The sequence below is a fragment of the Macaca nemestrina genome, chromosome 1 (assembly GCF_043159975.1).
Source record: "Macaca nemestrina isolate mMacNem1 chromosome 1, mMacNem.hap1, whole genome shotgun sequence".
Classification (NCBI taxonomy): Eukaryota; Metazoa; Chordata; class Mammalia; order Primates; family Cercopithecidae; genus Macaca; species Macaca nemestrina.
In genome coordinates, this window is record NC_092125.1 from 7,614,257 (window position 1) to 7,634,674 (window position 20,418).

Genomic DNA, 20,418 nt, shown 5'->3' on the forward strand with positions numbered 1-20,418 from the left:
ACAAAAGATCTTTTGAGACTACTAGGAACACCTTTTTGCACACATACTAGAAAACCTAGAGAAAAAGGCTAAATTTCTGGACATGTACAAAACTTCTAGATTAAATAAGGAAGAAATAGAAACCCTGAAAGGACCAATAACTAGCAGTGAGATTGAATCAGTAATCAAAACAATTGTCAACAAAAAATAAAAGCCCAGAAGGACTCCCAGTTGCATTTTACCAGATATTCAAAGAGTTGGCACCAATCCTACTGAAACTATTCCAAAAGATTGAGACAGAGGGAATTCTCCCTAACTCATTCTATGAAGTCAGTATCACCCCGATACCAAAACCTGGAAAGGACATAACAAAGAAAGAAAACTACCAACCAACATGTCTGAAGAACATCAGTGCAAAATCAAAACAGTGCAAAAGACAAAAACCATATGATCATTTCAATTGATGCTGAAAATGCATTCTGTAGAATTCAACATCCCTTCAGGATAAAAATTCTCAAAAAACTGGGTATAGAAGGAATATATCTCAACATGATAAAAGCTGTATATGACAACCCCACAGCTAGTATCATACGAAATGAGGAAAAACAGAAAATCTTTCCTTTCCTCTAAAATATGGAACAAGACAAGGATGACCATTTTCACCATTTTTATGCAACGTAGTACTGAAAGTCCTAGCCAGAGCATTTAGACAAGAGAAAGAAATAAGGAACATCCAAATTGGAAAAGAAGAAGTCAAATTATCCTAGTTTGCAGAAAATATGACCTTATGTTTACAAAAACCTAAAGACTCCACCAAAAACACTATTAGAACTGATAAACAAATTTAGTAAAGTTACAGGATACAAAATCAACATACAAAAATAAATAGCAATTCTATATGCCAAGAGCAAACAATCTGAAAAAGAAACCAACAAGGTAATCCCATTTACAATAGTTACACATAAAATAAGACACCCAGGAATTAACCAGGGAAGTGAAAGATCTCTACAATGAAAACTATAAAACATTGATGAAAGAAATTGAAGAGGACACAAAAAAATGGAAAGATATTCCATGCTCATGGATTGGAAGGATCAATATTGTTAAAATGTCCATATTACCCAAGGCAATCTACAGACTTAATGCAATACCTATAAAAATAGCAATGTCATTCTTCACAGAAATAGAAAGTATAATCCTAAAATTTATATGAAATCACAAAAGACACAGAATAGCCAAAGCCATCCTGAGCAAAAAGAACAAAACTGGAGGCATCACATTACCTGATTTCAATTATGCTACAATACTAAAGTAACCAAAACATCATGGTATTGGCATAAAGACAGACACATTGACCAGTGGAACAGAATAGAGAACCCAGTAATATATCCACATTCAATTTTAGCAAAGGTGCCAAGAACATACATTGGGGAAAAGTCAGTCTCTTCAATAAATGGTGCTGAGAAAACTAGATAACCACATGCAGAAGAATGAAACTAGACCCCTATCTTTCACCATATACAAAAATAAAATGAAAGTGGATTAAAGACAAATCTAAGACTGGAAACTGTGAAACTAATAGAGGAAAACATTGAAGAAACAGTCCGAGACAGTGGTCTGGGCAAAGATTTTCTAAGTAAGATCTCAAAAACACAGGCAGCCAAAGAATAAAACAGACACATAGACCTTTGGAACAGAATAGAGAAATCAGAAATAAATAGGACGAATGGGATCATATCAAGCTAAAAAATATTTCTGCAAAGCAAAAGAAACAATCAACAAAGTAAAGAGACAACCCACAGAACAAAGTAAAATATTTGCAAACTACCCATCCGTAAGAAGCTCAAATAACTCAGTCAGAAAATAATGAATAATCCAATTTAAAAATGGGCATAATATTTGAGTAGGCATTTCTCAAAAGAAGACATATAAATGGCCAGTGGGTATATGAAAAATTGCTAAACTTCACTAATTATCAGTGAAATGCAAATCAAATCTACAATGAAATATTATCTCACTTCTGTTATAATGGTTTTGATCTGAAAGACAAGTGACAACAAATGCTGGTGAAAATGTGGACAAACGAGAACTCTCATTTGGTGGGAATATAAATTAGTACAACCACTATGGAGAACAGCATGGAGGTTCCTCAACAAACTAAAGATAAAACTACCATATATGGCAGCAATCCCACTGCTGGGTAAATATCCAAAAAGAAAGAGCATCAGTAAGATAAAGAGATATCTGCACTCCCATGTTTATTGCAGCACTATTCACAATAGCAAAGATATGGAATCAACCTAAGTGTCCATCAATGAATGAATGGATAAAGAAAATGTAGTACGTATTCACAAGGGAATATTATTCAGCTATAAAAAAAAAGAATGAAATACCATCATTTGCAACAACATGGATGGAACCGGAAGATGTTAGTGAAATAAACCAGGCACATAAAGAAAATTATCACATTATTTTTTACTCATATGAGGGAGCTAAAAACAACTAAACTAATGGAGATAGAATGATGCTCCCCAGAGACTGGGAATGGTAGTAGGGTGGAAGTATAAAGTGGAGATAGTTAATGGATACAAAAATAGTTAGATAGAATGAATAAGATCTAGTATTTGGCATCATAATAGGGTGAATGTGGTTAACAATAATTTATTGTATATTTCAAAATAACTAAAAGAGAGGAATTGGGGTGTTTCTAATACAAATAAATGACAAATGCTTGAGGTGACAGATACCCCAATTACCCTGATATGGTCATATACATTGTACGCCTGAATCAAAATATTGCATGTATCACATAAATATATAAAACTAGTATATATCCATAATAATTAAAAATTAAAAACATTAGAAGTAAAAATGCATACGGGAGATTCTCTGTAGATTATATGCAAAAACTCTACCATTTTACACCAGGGACCTGAGCATCCATGGATTTTTGTATCCCCGGGGTCCTGGAGCTGATCCCTTGGTGATACCAATGGATGAGTGCATTATGCTTTCTGCTTTTTTCTACTATGGATTACTGGATTGAGTAATCCAAATTCTGATTAGAGTTGGTGATCAATCTAGCTACACAGCTGGTATGATTGCTGAATTGACTGTGCTTTCAGGGATTATGTGGGGATAGTCTTAGACATGTTTTTTATTTAAGACTTGTTAGCTGAGACTGACCCAGAAATATTTCAGGGACTTACCTAGGGAAAAAGAACTTACCGCATTCATTCCTTGCCCAAAAAACGGCACTATAGCATGAGCTGCATCCCCCAGCAGTACACAGTGAGATTGAAAGTGAAAAGAAGAGCACTTTACAGATATCATGGGCTGGGCAGGCAACAGGAAGAAATCTTGCACCAGGAGTTTCCTTCAAAGGAAAATAATCCAAATGTAAAGACATCAAATCAGGTATTAAATCCTGCTAAATTCTTTCAGATTTACTAAATTAACTATCACGAAGTTTTGTTGAAAAATACACAAGAATGCCAACAAGAAAACAGAAAAGGGAAAAAATGAAGTCTTCCAGTCCTAAAATTCCATTATTCTAATTACCTTCTTGGTCTGCAACAACGTTCATCACATTAAAAATAAGAGTTTGGCTGCATTTGAATAATTTAAATATTTCTGTATCATATGTTATTAAAACTTTATTATCATGCACATGGGCCATGAGATTTTCAAATACAGCAGTGTATTTTAGGTTTCCATAAAAAAATTGAGCAAATGCTGCTGTGCATTTGATTAGAAGACAATAAACCAAAATTGAAATTAATGTGAATCTTTATGTATTTGGAAATGGATAATAGTAATAAAACTAGCATTTGGGGGATGGGAATCATTTGGTGAAATGGTACAAACTTTAAGTTGGACAGGAAGAATAAGTTCAAGAGGCCGGGCGCGGTGGCTCAAGCCTGTAATCCCAGCACTTTGGGAGGCCGAGACGGGTGGATCACGAGGTCAGGCGATCGAGACCATCCTGGCTAACACGGTGAAACCCCGTCTCTACTAAGAAATATAAAAAAAAAACTAGCCGGGCGAGGTGGCGGGCGCCTGTAGTCCCAGCTACTCGGGAGGCTGAGGCCGGAGAATGGCGGGAACCCGGAAGGCGGAGCTTGCAGTGAGCTGAGATCCGGCCACTGCACTCCAGCCTGGGCTACAGAGCGAGACTCCGTCTCAAAAAAAAAAAAAAAAGAATAAGTTCAAGAGATCTGTTGTACAACATGGTCCTTATAATGAAAAACAAACAAAAAACCTAGTATTTGTAAAGCATCTGTAGAAGTGTTGAGGAAGCTCTAAGTCGACAAATAGTACCTAGCCTCAAGAATCTTAAATCTGGCTGGAAAGGCAAAAAATAGCCATGAAACCAGTTTGAAAGTACACAAGGGCTAATTCTGGTGTGCAGAGATTTCTCTTCACAGCTGGAGAAGGAGGGATCCATAGAGACTAAATGAGTCTTCAGGAAAGAAAGTGACTAGCAATTTTTAAAAGACCCGGTATGGGCCAGCAGTGGGTTATCCCTTTTACATAATTAGCTCATTTAATTTTCACAAATGCCCTATGGTAGATACCCATTTTAAAGGTGAAACTCAGGGAAGTAAGGGGCGGAAGTTGTATTAAAATCTTGCTCTGCTATAGACTGAATGTTTATGCTCCCCTAACATTCATAGGTTGGAATCCTAACCTCCAATGTGATAGTATTTGGAGATGGGGCCTTTGGGTGGTGATGAGGTCCTGGGAGTGGCCCCCTATTAATGGGATTAGTGCTTTTATAAAAGGGACCCCAGAGTGATCCCATGCCCCCTCCAGCATGTGAAGACACAGCAAAAAGTCTCATCTATGAACCACGAGGTGGGGCGTCACCAGACACCGAATCTGCTAGTGCCTTGATCTTACACTTCTCAGCCGTTAGAACTGTAAGCGATACATTTCTGTCATTTATAAGCCACCGAGTCTATGGTAGTTTTATTATGGCTCACTGAACTGACTAAGGCATACTCTCTGTAGCACTGCGCTGCCTTCATGAAGACATCATTGGAGGTGTCTAGATAGCCAACTTAATATGCACCAAGCCTTGTGTTGAATGATTTATAGACATGATCTCATTTAGCCCTTGTAACAACCCTTTGGGATAGGTTCTACTATTTATCAACCTTTTACCATGAGTGGAATATGGGAAAGCTTACGTGGCTAGTAGGTGTAGGATCCAAGACCTGAGGCTGCCAGATGTATCTGCTGGGCCAAAGATTTGTGTATCTACCAGTAGAAAAAAGTTCAGCCAGTTCCTGTGGCACATCAAGCCCTAAGGAGCCTGAGGAACCTGCATAAGATGCACAAAAGCCTCGGGACATTGGTGACTCATCTTTCCTGGAGGAACTGGCCACGGCATGGGTGTTTTTCAGTATTCCTGCTCACAGCACAATATCTACTTAGACTTTTGCTCTAATATGGGTTTCTGTCCAGGTTACTGCATGATCCATCATGTTTAACCCAAACTGAAATCAGGTGCATAACCTTTATTTGAATTTGGAATAATTCAAACAAGTGCAGCAAAAGGCACATCTTGCAACTTACTCTCCAATTAGAGGGATGGCATCCGGAAAGTATTTCTGGAAGAAATCTATCACATCATTACTGGTTAGAAGTTTATCAAACTCATCAAAGGGCATGAACAGAGTACATGTGAATGATTTGCTCTGTGAGAAGAAGAGAAACAGAGTGAAAGGGGATAGAGGCCAAGTGATGCTGACACTGTAGGTGGATCCCGAAATCACAGGACTTCTTGCTGTGATGAGGGAGCTTTTGGAAGGAATGTCCAAGCAGACAGGAAAGGCACTGTCACTTTGTTCCACTGCTCCCAAAGAAAAGCTCTGCCAAGTCCCAGGGGTGCTCTCCAGCTTCTTTGATTATTAGGACAATTTCTATATTGTAAACTCTCCATTTTCACACAGCAAATACTACACTCTTTTTTTTTTTTTTTTTTTCTGAGATAGCGTCTTGCTCTGTCGCCCAGATTACAATGGGGTGATCTCAGCTCACTGCAAGCTCCGCCTTCCGGGTTCAGGCGATTCTCCTGACTCAGCCTCCAAGTAACTGGGATTACAGGCACGCACCCTGCTAATTTTTTGTATTTTTAGTAGAGACGGTGTTTCTCCATGTTGGCAGGTTGGTCTGGAACTCCTGACCTCAGGTGATCCACCCACCTCGGCCTCCCAAAGTGCTGGGATTACAGGCATGAGCCACCATGCCCAACCTACATTCTTTAAATAACTAATAGGTTGGTTAGATTTGACATCTCTTTTTCTTCCTTTTAAGATAGTATTACTAGGCCCTGGACCCCAGGACAGATACCAACAGAAAGAAAAAGACCCCAACCTGGGAAACAGCGATATCTACCTAGGAAAAAAGTCTCTAGGGTCTAATGAAAGAAAAGCCATGCTCTCTTTTTTTTTTTTTTTGAAACAGGGTCTTGCTTTGCTTTCCAGGCTGGAGTGCAATGGGATGATCACGGCTTACTGCAGCCTCCACCTTCGGGGCTCAAGCAGTTCTCCCACCTCAGCCTCCTGAGTACTTGGGGATGCGCATTTCACCATGCCTGGCAATTTTTTTTTTTTTTTTGATAGAGGCAAGGTCTTGCTATGTTGGCCACACCAGTCTCGAACTCCCGAGCTCAAGCAATCCTCCTGCTTTGGCCTCCCAAAGTGCTGGGAACACAGGTGTGAGCTGCTGCGCCCAGCCCCATGCTCTCTTTTGATAATGCATATTCCAATGTACTACAGACCTTAAAGGCTGAATCGCTTCCTAATAGACAACCTAATCTCTTTGGCTTTTCTGGGAGGGCCATTTCTTCCTAAATTGTCTTTAGTGGAGATGACAGGCACCACCACACATAAACTCTCGTTTCCCATTCATTTAAGTTAAATCTCCTTTCCAAAGTAAATAGCTGGAAATCCTTCAGATTTTTCCTCAGTCATCCCAAAGTTTCAAAGCTACAATCACTAAATAGATTAAACAATGAAGAGATCAATTAGGTATATACATTCTAAGTACAAACGTAAGTAATAAACAACATTAATTACAGATGCAAAATTACAGTTGATAAAAAATTCTATACTACCATGTTAGGAAGTGCAATCATCATAAAGGTATTTCTAGGCCAAATATGCAGATAATTAGGTTCCATGGCATACTGCAGAAAAAAGAATATATGATTGATTAGTGCAATTATATAGCAAACCTATAAAACAGACTCAGCTTTATAATAGTTTCCACAGTAATTAAAACCAGTACCATATATATGATGATATGCACATCTACTGCTACATAAAATAGAAGTTGTCTTAGAAAACACTTTGTATTCTGTCTTTATAAACTCAACCTTAGATAGGTTTTTTTGACACCAGGTATAATTCAAAATTTCGGAATACATGCGTGTGTGTGTGTGTGTGTGTGTGTGTATGTAAGGAAAAAGACAGAGAGAGAGGGAACATCTTATGTTCTCAAATCTTGAATCACACCTGGTATAATTATACCTGGTATATAAGCACACATACATACACATATCTAGATGTGTACATGTGTGTATATGCACACATGTATAAGGTATGCACACACATTATGTATATATTTATATAATTTTTTTTTACTTTATCTTTTGCCTTATTTCAGAACTTATCTATACTGGACAGAAACGTCTTACATTTAAATTTCATGAGCCAAACCAAAATTTTAGAAACAAGCTTCTTATCGTTTGTTTCCTATCACATAAATAATAGAGAAGAGTCTTATCTCTTTAGTAAGTCCTCTGTAATTACTATTAATACAATAACAGCCTGAATAAGTATTAGTTGCTTGGGTAGATCAATTGACCCAAAGACCCAAGTGACCCAAATTTTTGAAGGTTCCCAGGGGTATTATATACATGGAAATATGCAAACAATTTTCCAATTATTTCAAATTTGTATTATTTTTCTACAGATGTTTCGAGAGCACCTTCCATGTATATCTTACATAGTAAGAATACCGAAAAAACAGCATAGTCTTGCAGCAAACATTTTTACACTGTATCATAGTTATTTGTGTCTTAGCTGAAGGGACTGTGCCTTTCTCGCTTTTTTAGCCTCGGACTCCCAAAGAAAGCCCAACACACAGACACAGAAATGAATACGTACATAACTCTTGACCTTACAGTGCAGTCGAATAGGCAACAGGAATACATATGAAAAACAATTACTTCTTTTTAACAGTAATACTAGTGGTAGAAAGCCATTTACCCAATCTCTTGCCCCCACTCCAACCATCAGAGGAGTGCAAGTGCCTATTTCATGCATTACATTAAGAACAAAAGAAAAAAAAAGACACAAAGAAAAATAGAGAGTCTCATAAGATTGTTTTTGGGCCATGGCAAAATGTTCCCATGTCTGAGTCACATTGCTATGCCTAAACAGTGTTCTTAAAAGAGTGGAGACATTTTTTAAAACCATCAATTATTACTATTTATTATGTATACCTAGAAAATAAAGGGCTTACTTAAATCTAGCAAGCACAGTTCTTCTTAAGTGTGGAACAATTTTTCAGCAGAATTCTGTTATCCTATAATCCAGAGTTACAGATTCTAGGCCATGAGAACTGAAGCTATCTGAAAACCAGTACAAAAAGCACTAAAAAATTAGCGAATGCATTTTGACCATGAGGATGAAATAGAAAGGTAAGGAAATGTGAAAATATGGATTTTACTGGCAGATATTTAGTATTTAACAACACTATCCCATATTGACTAGCTGTTTTACAGTTGTCTGGATTTCCAAGGATAGATGAAATCAGCATCTTAAAAATGTATGCTTTATATGCAAATCAAGTATTTAATGTTGTTTGCATATCCATACTTATAAGCCAATATCCTTACTGTTTCTGTTAGCATTTTTTTCCTTAACAAGTTCCTATACTTACTTGCTTATGACAACATCAAAAATTACATACCACTTATTTGCCTGTGGTCACATACGGTTTAACCAGGAAATGAGAAAAACACAATAGAAATCACTTTGCAACCATTTTCTAGTCATTTTATCTAATAACTATTATTTGATTTAATCATGGTTATAAGAACCCTGGATTGTCAGTATACTGAAGGATTCATCATCAACCTGTTTTTTTCTCCCAAGAGAACATAGACAAATGGTATTATTCAAATCCTTTATGTGTTTCCAGTAGGAGGGTTGTAACTTCTCCCTTCCCCTTCCCCTTCCCCTTCCCCCTCTTCTTCCCCTTCCCCTTCCCCTTCCCCTTCCCTTCCCTTCCCTTCCCTTTTCCTTCCTTCCCTCCCTCCCTCCCTCCCTCCCTCCCTCCCTCCCTCCTTCCTTCCTTCCTTCCTTCCTTCCTTCCTTCCTTCCTTCCTTCCTTCCTTCCTTCCGTGAAGACAGGATTGGGCTATGTTGCTCAGGATAGAGTGCAGTGACATGATCTCAACTCACTGTAGCCTTGACCTCCTAGGCTCAAGCAATCCTTCCATCTCAGCCTCACAAGTAGCTGGGACCACAGGGTGTGCCACCATCCCTGGCTGATTTTTGTAATTTTTACCAAGAACAGGGTCTCCCTATGCTGCCCAGGCTGGTGTTGATCTCTTGGGTTCAAGCCATCCTCCTACCTTGGCCTCCCAAATTGCCAGGATTACAGGCCTGAGCCACTATGCCCAGCCTTCTCCTTTCTTTTTCACTCAAGAAAGCATATCGAAAAAGAAAGGACTGAGAATTGTATTATTAAAAAGATACCTATGCATCCAATTTATTATTAATTACAAAGTTCTTGTGATAGGCCTCAAAATGGATCAAGACATGTTGCTGAGAACGACTGCACTAGAATATGCATTTGCACTCATGGTGCAAGGGTTGTGCGAAGGCGTTGAGAAAGGGCAAGGACTCACATCTCCGTTCTTAGGTGGAATAGTCAACTCCATGTACCCATGAGGAATGTACTGCTGACTGTAATCAAAGCGAGGTTTCTTCATCAGGTGAGATCTGACAGTTGAATAGGCTCCATCACATCCTACAATAAGGTCACAAGTGACATCTTTGGGAACTTTGTCAGATCTGAAAAACAGAACAAAACATCCAAAAGAAAAATATGTCTAGTGGTGAAAATGATGATGTACCTCTGGGTGTGAGAAGTAGTGGCTCCACAGATAACTTAGAAAGCTCACTTTTGCATGTTTGATTTGGAGCTTTGAGTTAATAGATGTAACATTTAGATGAAAACACTTGTCCCAGTCATACATTTGCTTATGAGAATAGCACAACACCCCACTGATTAATAAAGACATGGTAGGCCACAGAAGTGTGACAGGATTTGAGATTTTTGCATGAAGAAGGAGAATCTTGAAAACAGGGCAAGTGTTCCAAGTGTACAAATGAATGTATGTACAACCACAAGGATGTGACCAGGATTTTCTAACAATACATTTGGCTTGAGCAGAGGTATCAGAAGAAAAGCTTAAGAAAAGAATACAAGGTAGGGAGAGAAAGGAAGAGGAAAAGAAGAGAATCTTGAATGTTAAGATAAAAGATTTGAAAACATTATTCTGGCAAAAGGGAAACTGAACTTTTCTATTAGGGGAATGATGTATGAAGAGTTGCAATTTAAGAAAACTTCCTTGGCAGTTTGAAGTGAAGGCAGAATGCCAAAGGGAGCAGAAAACAGGGATGAGGTGATGGAAACATATTATAGTACATGTGCAGGGATGACAGCCAGAAGTACTGTCCTGCAGCTAGAAGGAGGAAGACAGACTCTGAAGCTGGTAGAAAGTAGGAGATACTGAGGAGTGTTCTAGATTTAATGGGAGAGGACAGGGGGAAGAACACATCATGAATGATTCTAATTATTCGGGCATTAGTTCTGGGGAAGTCAGGAATGGAATGTGATCTGGGAGAAGCAGGTGATCAAGGTTTTAGATGTGTTTGAGATAATGGCAAGATGTTCCAGCAAGGATGTGTGATGGGAAATTAACATAAATTGATTAGAGCTTCTATAAGGATTTAGAATGAAGAAAGAGGCTTGGACTGGAAATATTCATCTTAGAGATGTGGTTGTTGAAGCCATGCATGTGGATCCATAGCATATCACAAGAGTGGGATATGAGGCTTGGAACCTTAGAGGAAATAGAATCATCCGAGGAAAGGCAGAGAAATAGCACCTGGAAAGAGAACAGGACAGCAGTGGAGGGTCACGTATTTGTGAGAGAGGAGAGAGTTTGAAGCACATTAGAGTCACCAGTGTGGAATACAGTACAGTAGGAAGGTGAGCGAGTATGAGAATTAAGAATTATTGGCATTGGTATTCAGATGGATCAGGGCCTATTTTCAATCTAAAATTCCTTGAATCTAGAAACTATTTGGATGATCCTTTCAATAATCTTTTAACTCTTTCAAAAGAGCCAAAGAACAAAGTTTATGGATACAATTCTCCACTCCCAGCTTTCACCTCTGAAGTCCAAAACCTGACCCATAGTTACCCAAGCACTGTGATCATTCCTTCCTCTGGATTACATTTCAACAGCTTGTGGTTAAAGTGCATTTTCACACCGGGGTTTTTCTCAGCAGCTGAGGAAATGGAGAAAGAGGCAAACAGAATGAAATTTCAATTCTCATTTCGCTTAATGAAACTGAAATATTAATTGTTTTCTGGGAACAGTATGGTAGAGAATTTTATTCATAACAATGTTAAAATAAGTTCACTTAAATGGAATTTGACAACTGTTTGGTAACTATTTCAGTATAATTTGCTAGTAAAACAGATGAATAAAAACCAATTATTCTCATCTCAAAAAGGAAACATCCAACTGATTCCACTGTGCAAACCCTTGCATTGCTGTAATTATTAGCACCCTGGGAAAGAAGCAAGCATCTCATATTTCAGACGTCGCCTCTAATCTAAGGTTTTGCTGTGATTGGAAATATTCAGCCAAGCTCCTTTCCTCATATTCTGCATGTCTCTATATCTCTTTTTAGCTAGTTTTCCGGAATTCCGATTGAAGTTGTCACAAATAGAGATTGTTGACTTTAAATCTCTTTGAAATCAAACACTGGAATAGTTAGGGGGAAAATGAGTAAGAAGCTTTGAAACCTCTCAATAAACTGAAACAAATTATTTTCAGAATTTTCTGTTTTGCCTGCTAGCACTCTAGAGAATTGAGTGAATTTCAGTTTATGAACTATTAATTATGTCCTTGTTACAACAGGAAAATATGATTTTGTCCCTATTAATGCTCATGTATTCATCTATAAATATAGCCTATTTACTGTTCTTAAAGGCACAAATCAGAATACAGGTGTCAGAGCTGGACTAGACCTCAGAGATGATTTAGTTCAAAATCCTTCATCTTAAAAAGGGAGTAACCAAGATTCTGGAAGTAAAGGTCAAATGCTTGAGGTCACACAAAGTGAAAAAATTAAAGACCAAGCTCATCAAGCTGTATACATTAATTACGTACAGTTTTTTGTATGTCAAAAAAGTACATAAAAAGAATGTTGAATTTGAAAAAAAATGGGGAAAATAAGGCAGGAGTTCTATTCCTGCCTGTACTTATCTCCCCTCTTCATGTCAATCTTGTCTTATTTTACTCTGTTTTGTTTCAGTTTGATTTGGGGTTTGAAGATTTTAACTTTCTTGCAAAATCTGACAGACCCTAAACCAAAGAAATTCATCTATGTATAAGTAGTTTGTCAAATAACTTTGAAGTAATCAGAGTTGACCTGATATGCCAAGGATATATTTTAGAAACATAACATGTGTTGGTGACATAAACTTTTAACAAAATTATGTTTATGTTTTACATAAGTGTATAGTATTACATCCTAAATAATTTTTTATAGAACGTTAGTTCTGGGATATACTCCCTCAAAAAAACTGTTCTGTTGTCAAAGACAGAAGAGTAATGCCGAATACTCTGTCTTGGGCTGTGCTGTCCTAGCGTCCAGCCACATGTAGCATTTGAGTGCTTGGAATGTGGCTATCCTAAATTGAGATGTGTTGCCTGCATTACATTTTGGCAAATTAGAACAAAAAGCATATATAAAAAGAATGACAGTGAATGACTTTCTGATATTGATTACATATTGAAATGATAATATTTTGGATATATTAGGTTAAAATATATGTATATTTTTTTGAGACAGATTTTCACTCTTGTTGCCCAGGTTGGAGTGCAATGGCGCAATCTCAGCTCACTGCACCCTCCACCTCCCGGATTCCAGAGATTCTCCTGGCTTACCTCCCGGATTCCAGAGATTCTCCTGAGTAGCTGGGATTACAGGTGCCCACCAACACACCCAGCTAATTTTTATATTTTTAGTAGAGGTGGGATTTCACCATGTTGACCAGGCTGGTCTCAAACTCCTGGCCTCAGGTGATCCACCCACCTAAGCCTTCCAAAGTGCTGGGATTACAGGTGTGAGCCACTGTGCCCGGCCTAAGTTAAAGTATCTTATTAAAAATAACACCACCTTCCTTTTTTTTTTTTATTTTTTTAACACGGTTAGTATAAATTTGAAAAGTACACACGTGCCTGGTATTTGTGGCCACATGTTGGACTGTGCTGCTCTGGAAGATCCGCAATGCAGACCAAGAATATAACAAAAGCCCTGAGACGTACTGTAAGAAAAAAGGCTGAACACTTGTTTGATGCAGGATTTGTCAAACTTGTTTGGCCACACATCCTTTGTCTGTTTGCTTTGGCTTAACAATTATTAACATCTCACAGAACAGTGGATGAACCATGAAACAATCCCGCATGAAATGCCAATGTAGGGAAATCATGGAAAGACAATGTTGTCAGAGGCGAGCTTGTGCAGTTAGGGAGAAGTGAGCATTTATAATTGATTAAATATGTGGAATGAAAACCTCCCACATTTGATGCCCTGTAAACAAAGAACAAACTTTATATGCCCAACAAAGAGTGAAGAGATTCAGCATTCATTTTATTGATGTATTTATGGCATTTATGAAATTGTGTGCCATGCAGCACATTCCTAATGAAAAACAATTTGGGGAACTTCTGATGTGTACACTAAGATTGTACCTTTCCCATGTTTTAAGTTCCTTAGTATTAACAGATGTTTTATATATAATATCGGAGGCAGAAGTCATAATAGTTAAAAGCATGGACTTTGGGATAAACAGACTCAAATTTAAATCCAGATTCTACCACTTATTAACAGTGTGATCCAAGCTCTCTAAGCCTCCATTTCACCATCTGTGAAACTGAAATAAAAGTAATTTCCCCCTCATAGAGTTGTTGGAAGGGTTATGCAAATCTCTGCATGTAAAACACTTAACATAGAGCTTGGTGCCTCAATGGATGTTTGCTGTTATTTTTATCTTGATAAATTGAGAGGATTTTAGAAAGACGGTGTCTTAGGTCTGCTATACTGCTTTTTGTAACAGCTGTTTTGTGGGTTTTTCTTGTTGTTGTTTTGTTTTGATTTTTTTGAGTTGACGACTTGCTCTGTGGCCCAGGGCTGGAATGCAGTGGTGCAATTATACTCCTGGGCTCAAGCCATCGTCCCTCCTCAGCCTACCAAGGTGCTGGGATTACAGATGTGAGCCACTGCACCTGGCTGGTTCATTTGCTTTCTTGATATCAACTTGAATATACCTAGCAAACTGCCTCCACTCCACCCATCTACCCATCCAAAAGGCAGTCTGACAAATATAACTAAAGAAATACAATTAAGAATAATACTAAACCCTCTCTCTTATATCTAGTGAATCAACTAAAGTGAAATTTCTCATAGCCCTCCCCTCCCAGTTTAATCCCATTAGATTCAGTTACATTCAGTAGATGTATTGAGGGGATTGTGGAGAAACAAAGATAAATCATGTACAGCCTCTATTTAAAAATCAGAGTCTACTGGGCTCCATCACGAGGGACTAGTTTAAAAGACAGTAGAAATATTAAGTGGCATGCTTTGCTGGGAATAAATCTGTTTAATACAAATGCTGAGGGGAGGAAAAGCAACTACAATGTAGGCTTAAACTTAGTAAGGGATACATGGGGTGTGATTGGATTGACTATCCAAGCTACAAATTTAATTTTTAATCCAGTGGCTTTTCCATGAATAGGTAGGCCTTTTTTAGTTACACAAATTTAAAACTTCAGGGTTCTATTTTACACCTTTCTCTTTCTCAACTTTCTATATCCCCTATCTATCGATTTATTGTGTTACAAATATCATGAATCTACACCCTACTTTCCAACCACATTACTATAGCTTTATTCTTGGGCCCTTTTGTGCCCAGGGATTATGGAAACCCCTTGAAGATTGCAACCCCTTCTCAGTCTTCACACTACGGCTTTTCATCTCTCTAACAGGCAAATCTTTATTATTATTATTATTATTATTATTATTATTTTATTATTGAGACTGAGTCTCCCTCTATCACCCAGGCTGGAGTGCAATGGCATGATCTCGGCTTGCTGCAATCTCTGCCTTCTGGGTTCAAGCAATTCTCCTGCCTCAGCCTCCAACGTAGCTGGGATTACAGGCATGTGCCACCACATTCAGCTAATTTTTTTTTTTTAATTTTTGTATTTTTAATAGAGACAGAGTTTCACCATATTGGCCAGACTGGTCTCGAACTCCTGACCTTGTGATCCACCTGCCTCAGCCTCCCAAAGTGCTGGGATTACAGGCGTGAGCCACCGTGCCTGGCCCAAAAGGCAAATCTAATTGTGTCACTTTGCGAATTGTTTGAGTTTATCTATCATTCCATTAGAGTGTGAGTTCTTTATCAGCGTGAACACTCATTCACTTGGTGCCTAGGAGACCATGGGGATTCAGTACATGTTAAACAAATGATTTCAGTTCAGAGAATAGTCAGTGAAGTGGGTGCTAGCACCTGTAATCCCAGCTACTCTGGAGTCTGAGGTGGGAGAATCACTTGAGTCAGGAGTTCAAGACCAACCTGGACAACATAGAAAGACTCTACCTTCAAAACAAATTTAAAAATTAGTCGTATGTGGTAGCATGTGCTGTAGTCCCAGCTTCTCGGGTGGCCAAGGTGGGAAGATAGCTTGAGCACAGGAGTTCGAAGTTGCAGTGAGCCATGATTGCACCACTGCACACCACTCTGGGTGACAGCAAGACCTCATCTCTAAAAACTTTAGGCAATTGATATTTTCAAGAAGGACTTCGTTTATTTATTTCTTTTTTTGAGACGGGGTCTCCCTCTGTTGCCCAGGGTGGAGTGCAGTGGTACAATCGCATCACTCACATCTCACTGTAGCCTCGACCTCCCTGGCTCAAGTGATCCTTCCACCTCAGGCTCTTGAGTAGCCGGGACTATAGGTACACGCTTCCACACCCAGCTAATTTTTCATTCTTCGTAGAGATAGGGTCTCTCCATGTTGCCCAGGCTGGTCTCAAATTCCTGGGCTCAAGCGATCCTGGCCTCACCCTCTCAGAGTGCTGGGATTACAGGCATGAGCTATCATACCTAACTTCAAGAAGGACTTTGTAATGTACATAGTCTTGCTCTTCATAACCCATGGAAAGGAGCAGCAAACAAATCCAGTAAATCATATGACAAGATTAGTGTCATGTGCTTTACTCAAAATGACAACTGGTAAATGAAAGCATTAGACTTACCAGTCAATAGATCCTTGTTTAGATTTTCTCTGCTTACAGAAAGGATATACTGCAAGAAAAGTAGGGTAGATACTGTTTGTTTCTGGTGAATGGACAAATATAATTCTAAGTTATTCACTCAGCAATAAAACATATTTATTATTTAGCAGAGGGTTGCAAGCTTAATTTTGTAACCATTTCGCTAAATGACCTTTGTTTTTTTTTGTTTAAAAAAGAACGCTTTAGCCAAACACATATAATACAATATCCAAGTTTACACTTAGGCTTTTTCAAAGTTTAATACTTTAAAAATCAAATCCTTCTCTTGTAGCTAAAATATAATTTTCCTCAAGAGAGTTCTATATCAAAAACAAATCATAAATGTAATATTTTCAGCTTAGGTCTCCAAATTTAGCTCTTAGAAAAACTTCAGTCATGACAGTATCACTAGAATCAAAGTGTTATTTCCTGAAGAGACAACTTTGAAGGCTTTCATTTCAATGTAAAAGGGGTGTGTGTGTGTGTATGTTGGTTGTGGTAGGGATGAAGGTTGATAGGAATAGGACCAGTCCTTGCATGGAACATGTGTTGGTTGTTTCTAACTTTATAGGACAATTCAGCAAAGCTGACCCTCCCCTGAGGCAAGGTAGGCACAGTGCCTATGGGCCTACAATACTTTTTTTTTTTTTGAAACAGAGTCTTGTGCTGTTGCCCACGTTGGAGTGCAATGGCGAGATCTCAGCTCACTGCAACCTCCACCTTCCGGGTTCAAGCGATTCTCCTGCCTCAGCTTCCCAAGTAGCTGGGATTACAGGTGCCCGCCACCACACCCAGCCAATTTTTTTTTTTTTATTTTTAGTAGAAATGGGGTTTTGCCATGTTGGCCAGCCTGGTCTCGAACTCCTAACCTCAGGTGATCCACCGACCATGGCCACCCAAAGTGCTGGGATTACAGGGATGAGCCACATCACCAGGCCACTTTTTTCCTACTGATTTAAAAATAAACTAAATCAAAACATTTTTAAGGACTCTTAAAAGTATTATAAAAATGTTTTGATTTTAGTTTATTTTTAAATCAGAAGGAAAAAAGTGGCCGGGCATGGTGGCTCATCCCTGTAATCCCAGCACTTTGGGAGGCTGAGGCAGGCCGATCAATTGAGGTCAGGAGTTTAAGACCAACCTGGCCGATCAATTGAGGTCAGGAGTTTAAGACCAACCTGGCCAACATGGCAAAACCCCGTCTCTACTAAAAATACAAAAATTAGCTGGGCGTGGTGGCACGTGCCTGTAGTCACAGGAAGCTGAGGCAGAAGAACTGCTTGAACCCGAGAGGCAGAAGTTGCGGTGAGCCAAGATCATGCCACTGCACTTCAGCCTGGATGACAGAGTAAGACTCTATCTCAAAAAAAAAAAAAAAAAAAAAAAAGAAAGGAATAAAGAAATAAAAGGAAAAAAAGAAAAATGTTAAGTATTATATAATAACAAATATGTAATAATAAATCCAGCATGGATTTTATTAATCTTTATACCAATGAACCCATAAAATCTAATTTTTAATATTTATTATTTTTCTAGAAAAGGAGCCCATGGAGGCCAAAGTGCCACTTGGGGCCCATTAAAGTCATAATGCAAGCTGGTAATTCATGGTGAATCTATTCTTTAAAATTTTAAAGCATATAATTTCCCAAATTATGGGACATAACAAATATTTTTAACACATATATACTAATTTATGAATCTTCACCTCATCCAAAAATAGAAGTATACATTAACAGCTAAATCTATACTTAGTGTAAAAATAACTTGGTCAGTGGCAATGACTGAAGAAGAAATTCCTGTCTTTGTATAATTTAAAATGAACAGAAACATCTTCATTCTCTTCCTCAAAGCTAAGTTATTAATAGACTGTATTTCGACAGAAATCAAACTTGTCATTTAAATTATGTTAGGAAACATTCAAATTATAAAGGTTTTTTAATTTTTAATTTTTTTTTTTTTTTTTTTAATTTTTGAGACAGGGTCTTGCTGTTGCCCAGGCTGGAGTGTGGTGGCTTGATCATGGCTTACTGCAGCCTCAACCTCCCGGGCTCAAGCGATCTTCCCACCTTAGTCTCCCAAGTAGCTGAGACTACAGGTGCCCACCACCATGCCCGGCTAATTTTTAAATTTTTTATGTAGATACAGGGTCTTGCCATGTTGCCCAGGCTGGTTTTGAACTCCTGGGCTCAAACAATCCATCTACCTTGGCCTCCCAAAGTTCTGGGATTACAGGTGTCAGCCACCGTGCTTGGCCCAAATTATGAAGATTAATTTACATGGGGAAGATATTTTCTTTCCACCTCAGTCAACTGGGAACTGATAGACTTGTCAGCCCTGCAGGAACACCAGAGTGTCCCTTTCTTTCTTTCTTTTTTCTTTTTTTTTGTTGAAACAGAGACTCGCTCTGTCGCCCAGGCTGGAGTGCAGTGGCTCGATCTCGGCTCACTGCAAGCTCCGCCTCCCGGGTTCCCGCCATTCTCCTGCCTCAGCCTCCCGTGTAGCTGGGACTACAGGCGCCGCCACCTCGCCCGGCTGGTTTTTTGTATTTTTAGTAGAGACGGGGTTTCACCATATTGGCCAGATGGTCTCGATCTTCCGACCTTATGATCCGCCCGCCTCGGCCTCCCAAAGTGCCGGGATTACAGGCTTGAGCCACCGCGCCCGGTCACGCCTATAATCGTAACACTTTGCGAGGCCAAGAGAAGGTGGGCTCCCCGGGGATGTGAAGAAATCCCAGAGTCATGGGAATGGCGTTGTGCTCCCACGGGCTGTGGAACTGACCAGGTAAAGCAATTTTATGCAGTTCTTAAAGGGCAAGGAGGCCGCCATATTTGACTGAGATATAAAAGTGACGATAAAGAAAAACTGAAGTATGTGGGGCCCCTGTAAATTTTGCATAAACTCAATTCTTAAGAATTGAGAAGTAGCAGGAATGATGCGGGAGGGGCCGTTTCCTCCTTGTAATGCATTGAAGGCCGCAAAATGGGAACTCACACCAACACGTTCACTCTCTTGGGGAATGTATGCACACTGTCTCTCTCGCTCACACACACACACACACACAGACACGGTGGTGGGGGTGATGGTGTCAGGTCCAAGTCCCTCTCCTCATTTAGCTTTTCTGATACCTGAACCGTATCTTATCTATGGATACATTACCGGTTCAGTCTCTGAAGCGGGGACTGCTATGGTGACTTGGCCTTCCTCCGGACGTTCCTTGTTAATACAAGTGAACAGTGAGAGGATTGCGTTGATTTCACTCTCAACTCAGTGAAACAAATAAACACCCGGAAGCTGGTTAGAATTGTAGAACCTCCGCCTCCACCCCAGTCCTAATGAGTCAGACTCTGCATTTTAACAGGATCCCAGGTGAGTTTGAGAAGCACAGGTCTACTTTCAATGAGAGCTCTGCTGAGGGTCAGAGACTTCGAAGAATATGAATCTCACTCAGACTCTGCACTTCGTAAAAGGAGGCATAGCTGGATAAAAATAAAGCAAGTTGGAGTTTTCCTCTTGTCGATGGATGTTTGGTGCATTCATTATCTCTCAAGAACAGAATCAGAAGGTCTAATTAGATGAAATACAGATTTCCCCCTGTTCTGTGTGTTACTGTGTGAAAGATAAGGAAAGCACACAGCAGGATAATAAGTCTGCTTTCATAAACTCTCCATCTTCATCTGGCCTCTGTTGTTTCAGAAATCGTGTAGTACCGAAAGCATTTCTGGATCATTCTATATATTCTATTATAAGCCCAATTTTGAGAAAGAGGGTGAGT

At 39.1% G+C, this 20,418-nt stretch overlaps 1 protein-coding gene across 2 annotated transcripts in view; it reads right to left on the reverse strand.

Moving 5' to 3' along the window:
* Positions 1–20,418, reverse strand: part of LOC105474658 (kynurenine 3-monooxygenase) — a 59,158-nt gene that overhangs the window by 19,131 nt on the left and 19,609 nt on the right. For both annotated transcript variants that reach the window (XM_011729474.3, XM_011729475.3), the window contains exons 5-10: positions 16,626–16,674; positions 11,492–11,579; positions 9,908–10,073; positions 7,103–7,174; positions 5,560–5,681; positions 3,208–3,355 (exon numbers count right to left, since the gene is read on the reverse strand). In XM_011729474.3, coding sequence (XP_011727776.2) covers positions 3,208–3,355; positions 5,560–5,681; positions 7,103–7,174; positions 9,908–10,073; positions 11,492–11,579; positions 16,626–16,674 — 645 coding nt within the window. The remainder of the gene's footprint in view (positions 1–3,207; positions 3,356–5,559; positions 5,682–7,102; positions 7,175–9,907; positions 10,074–11,491; positions 11,580–16,625; positions 16,675–20,418) is intronic.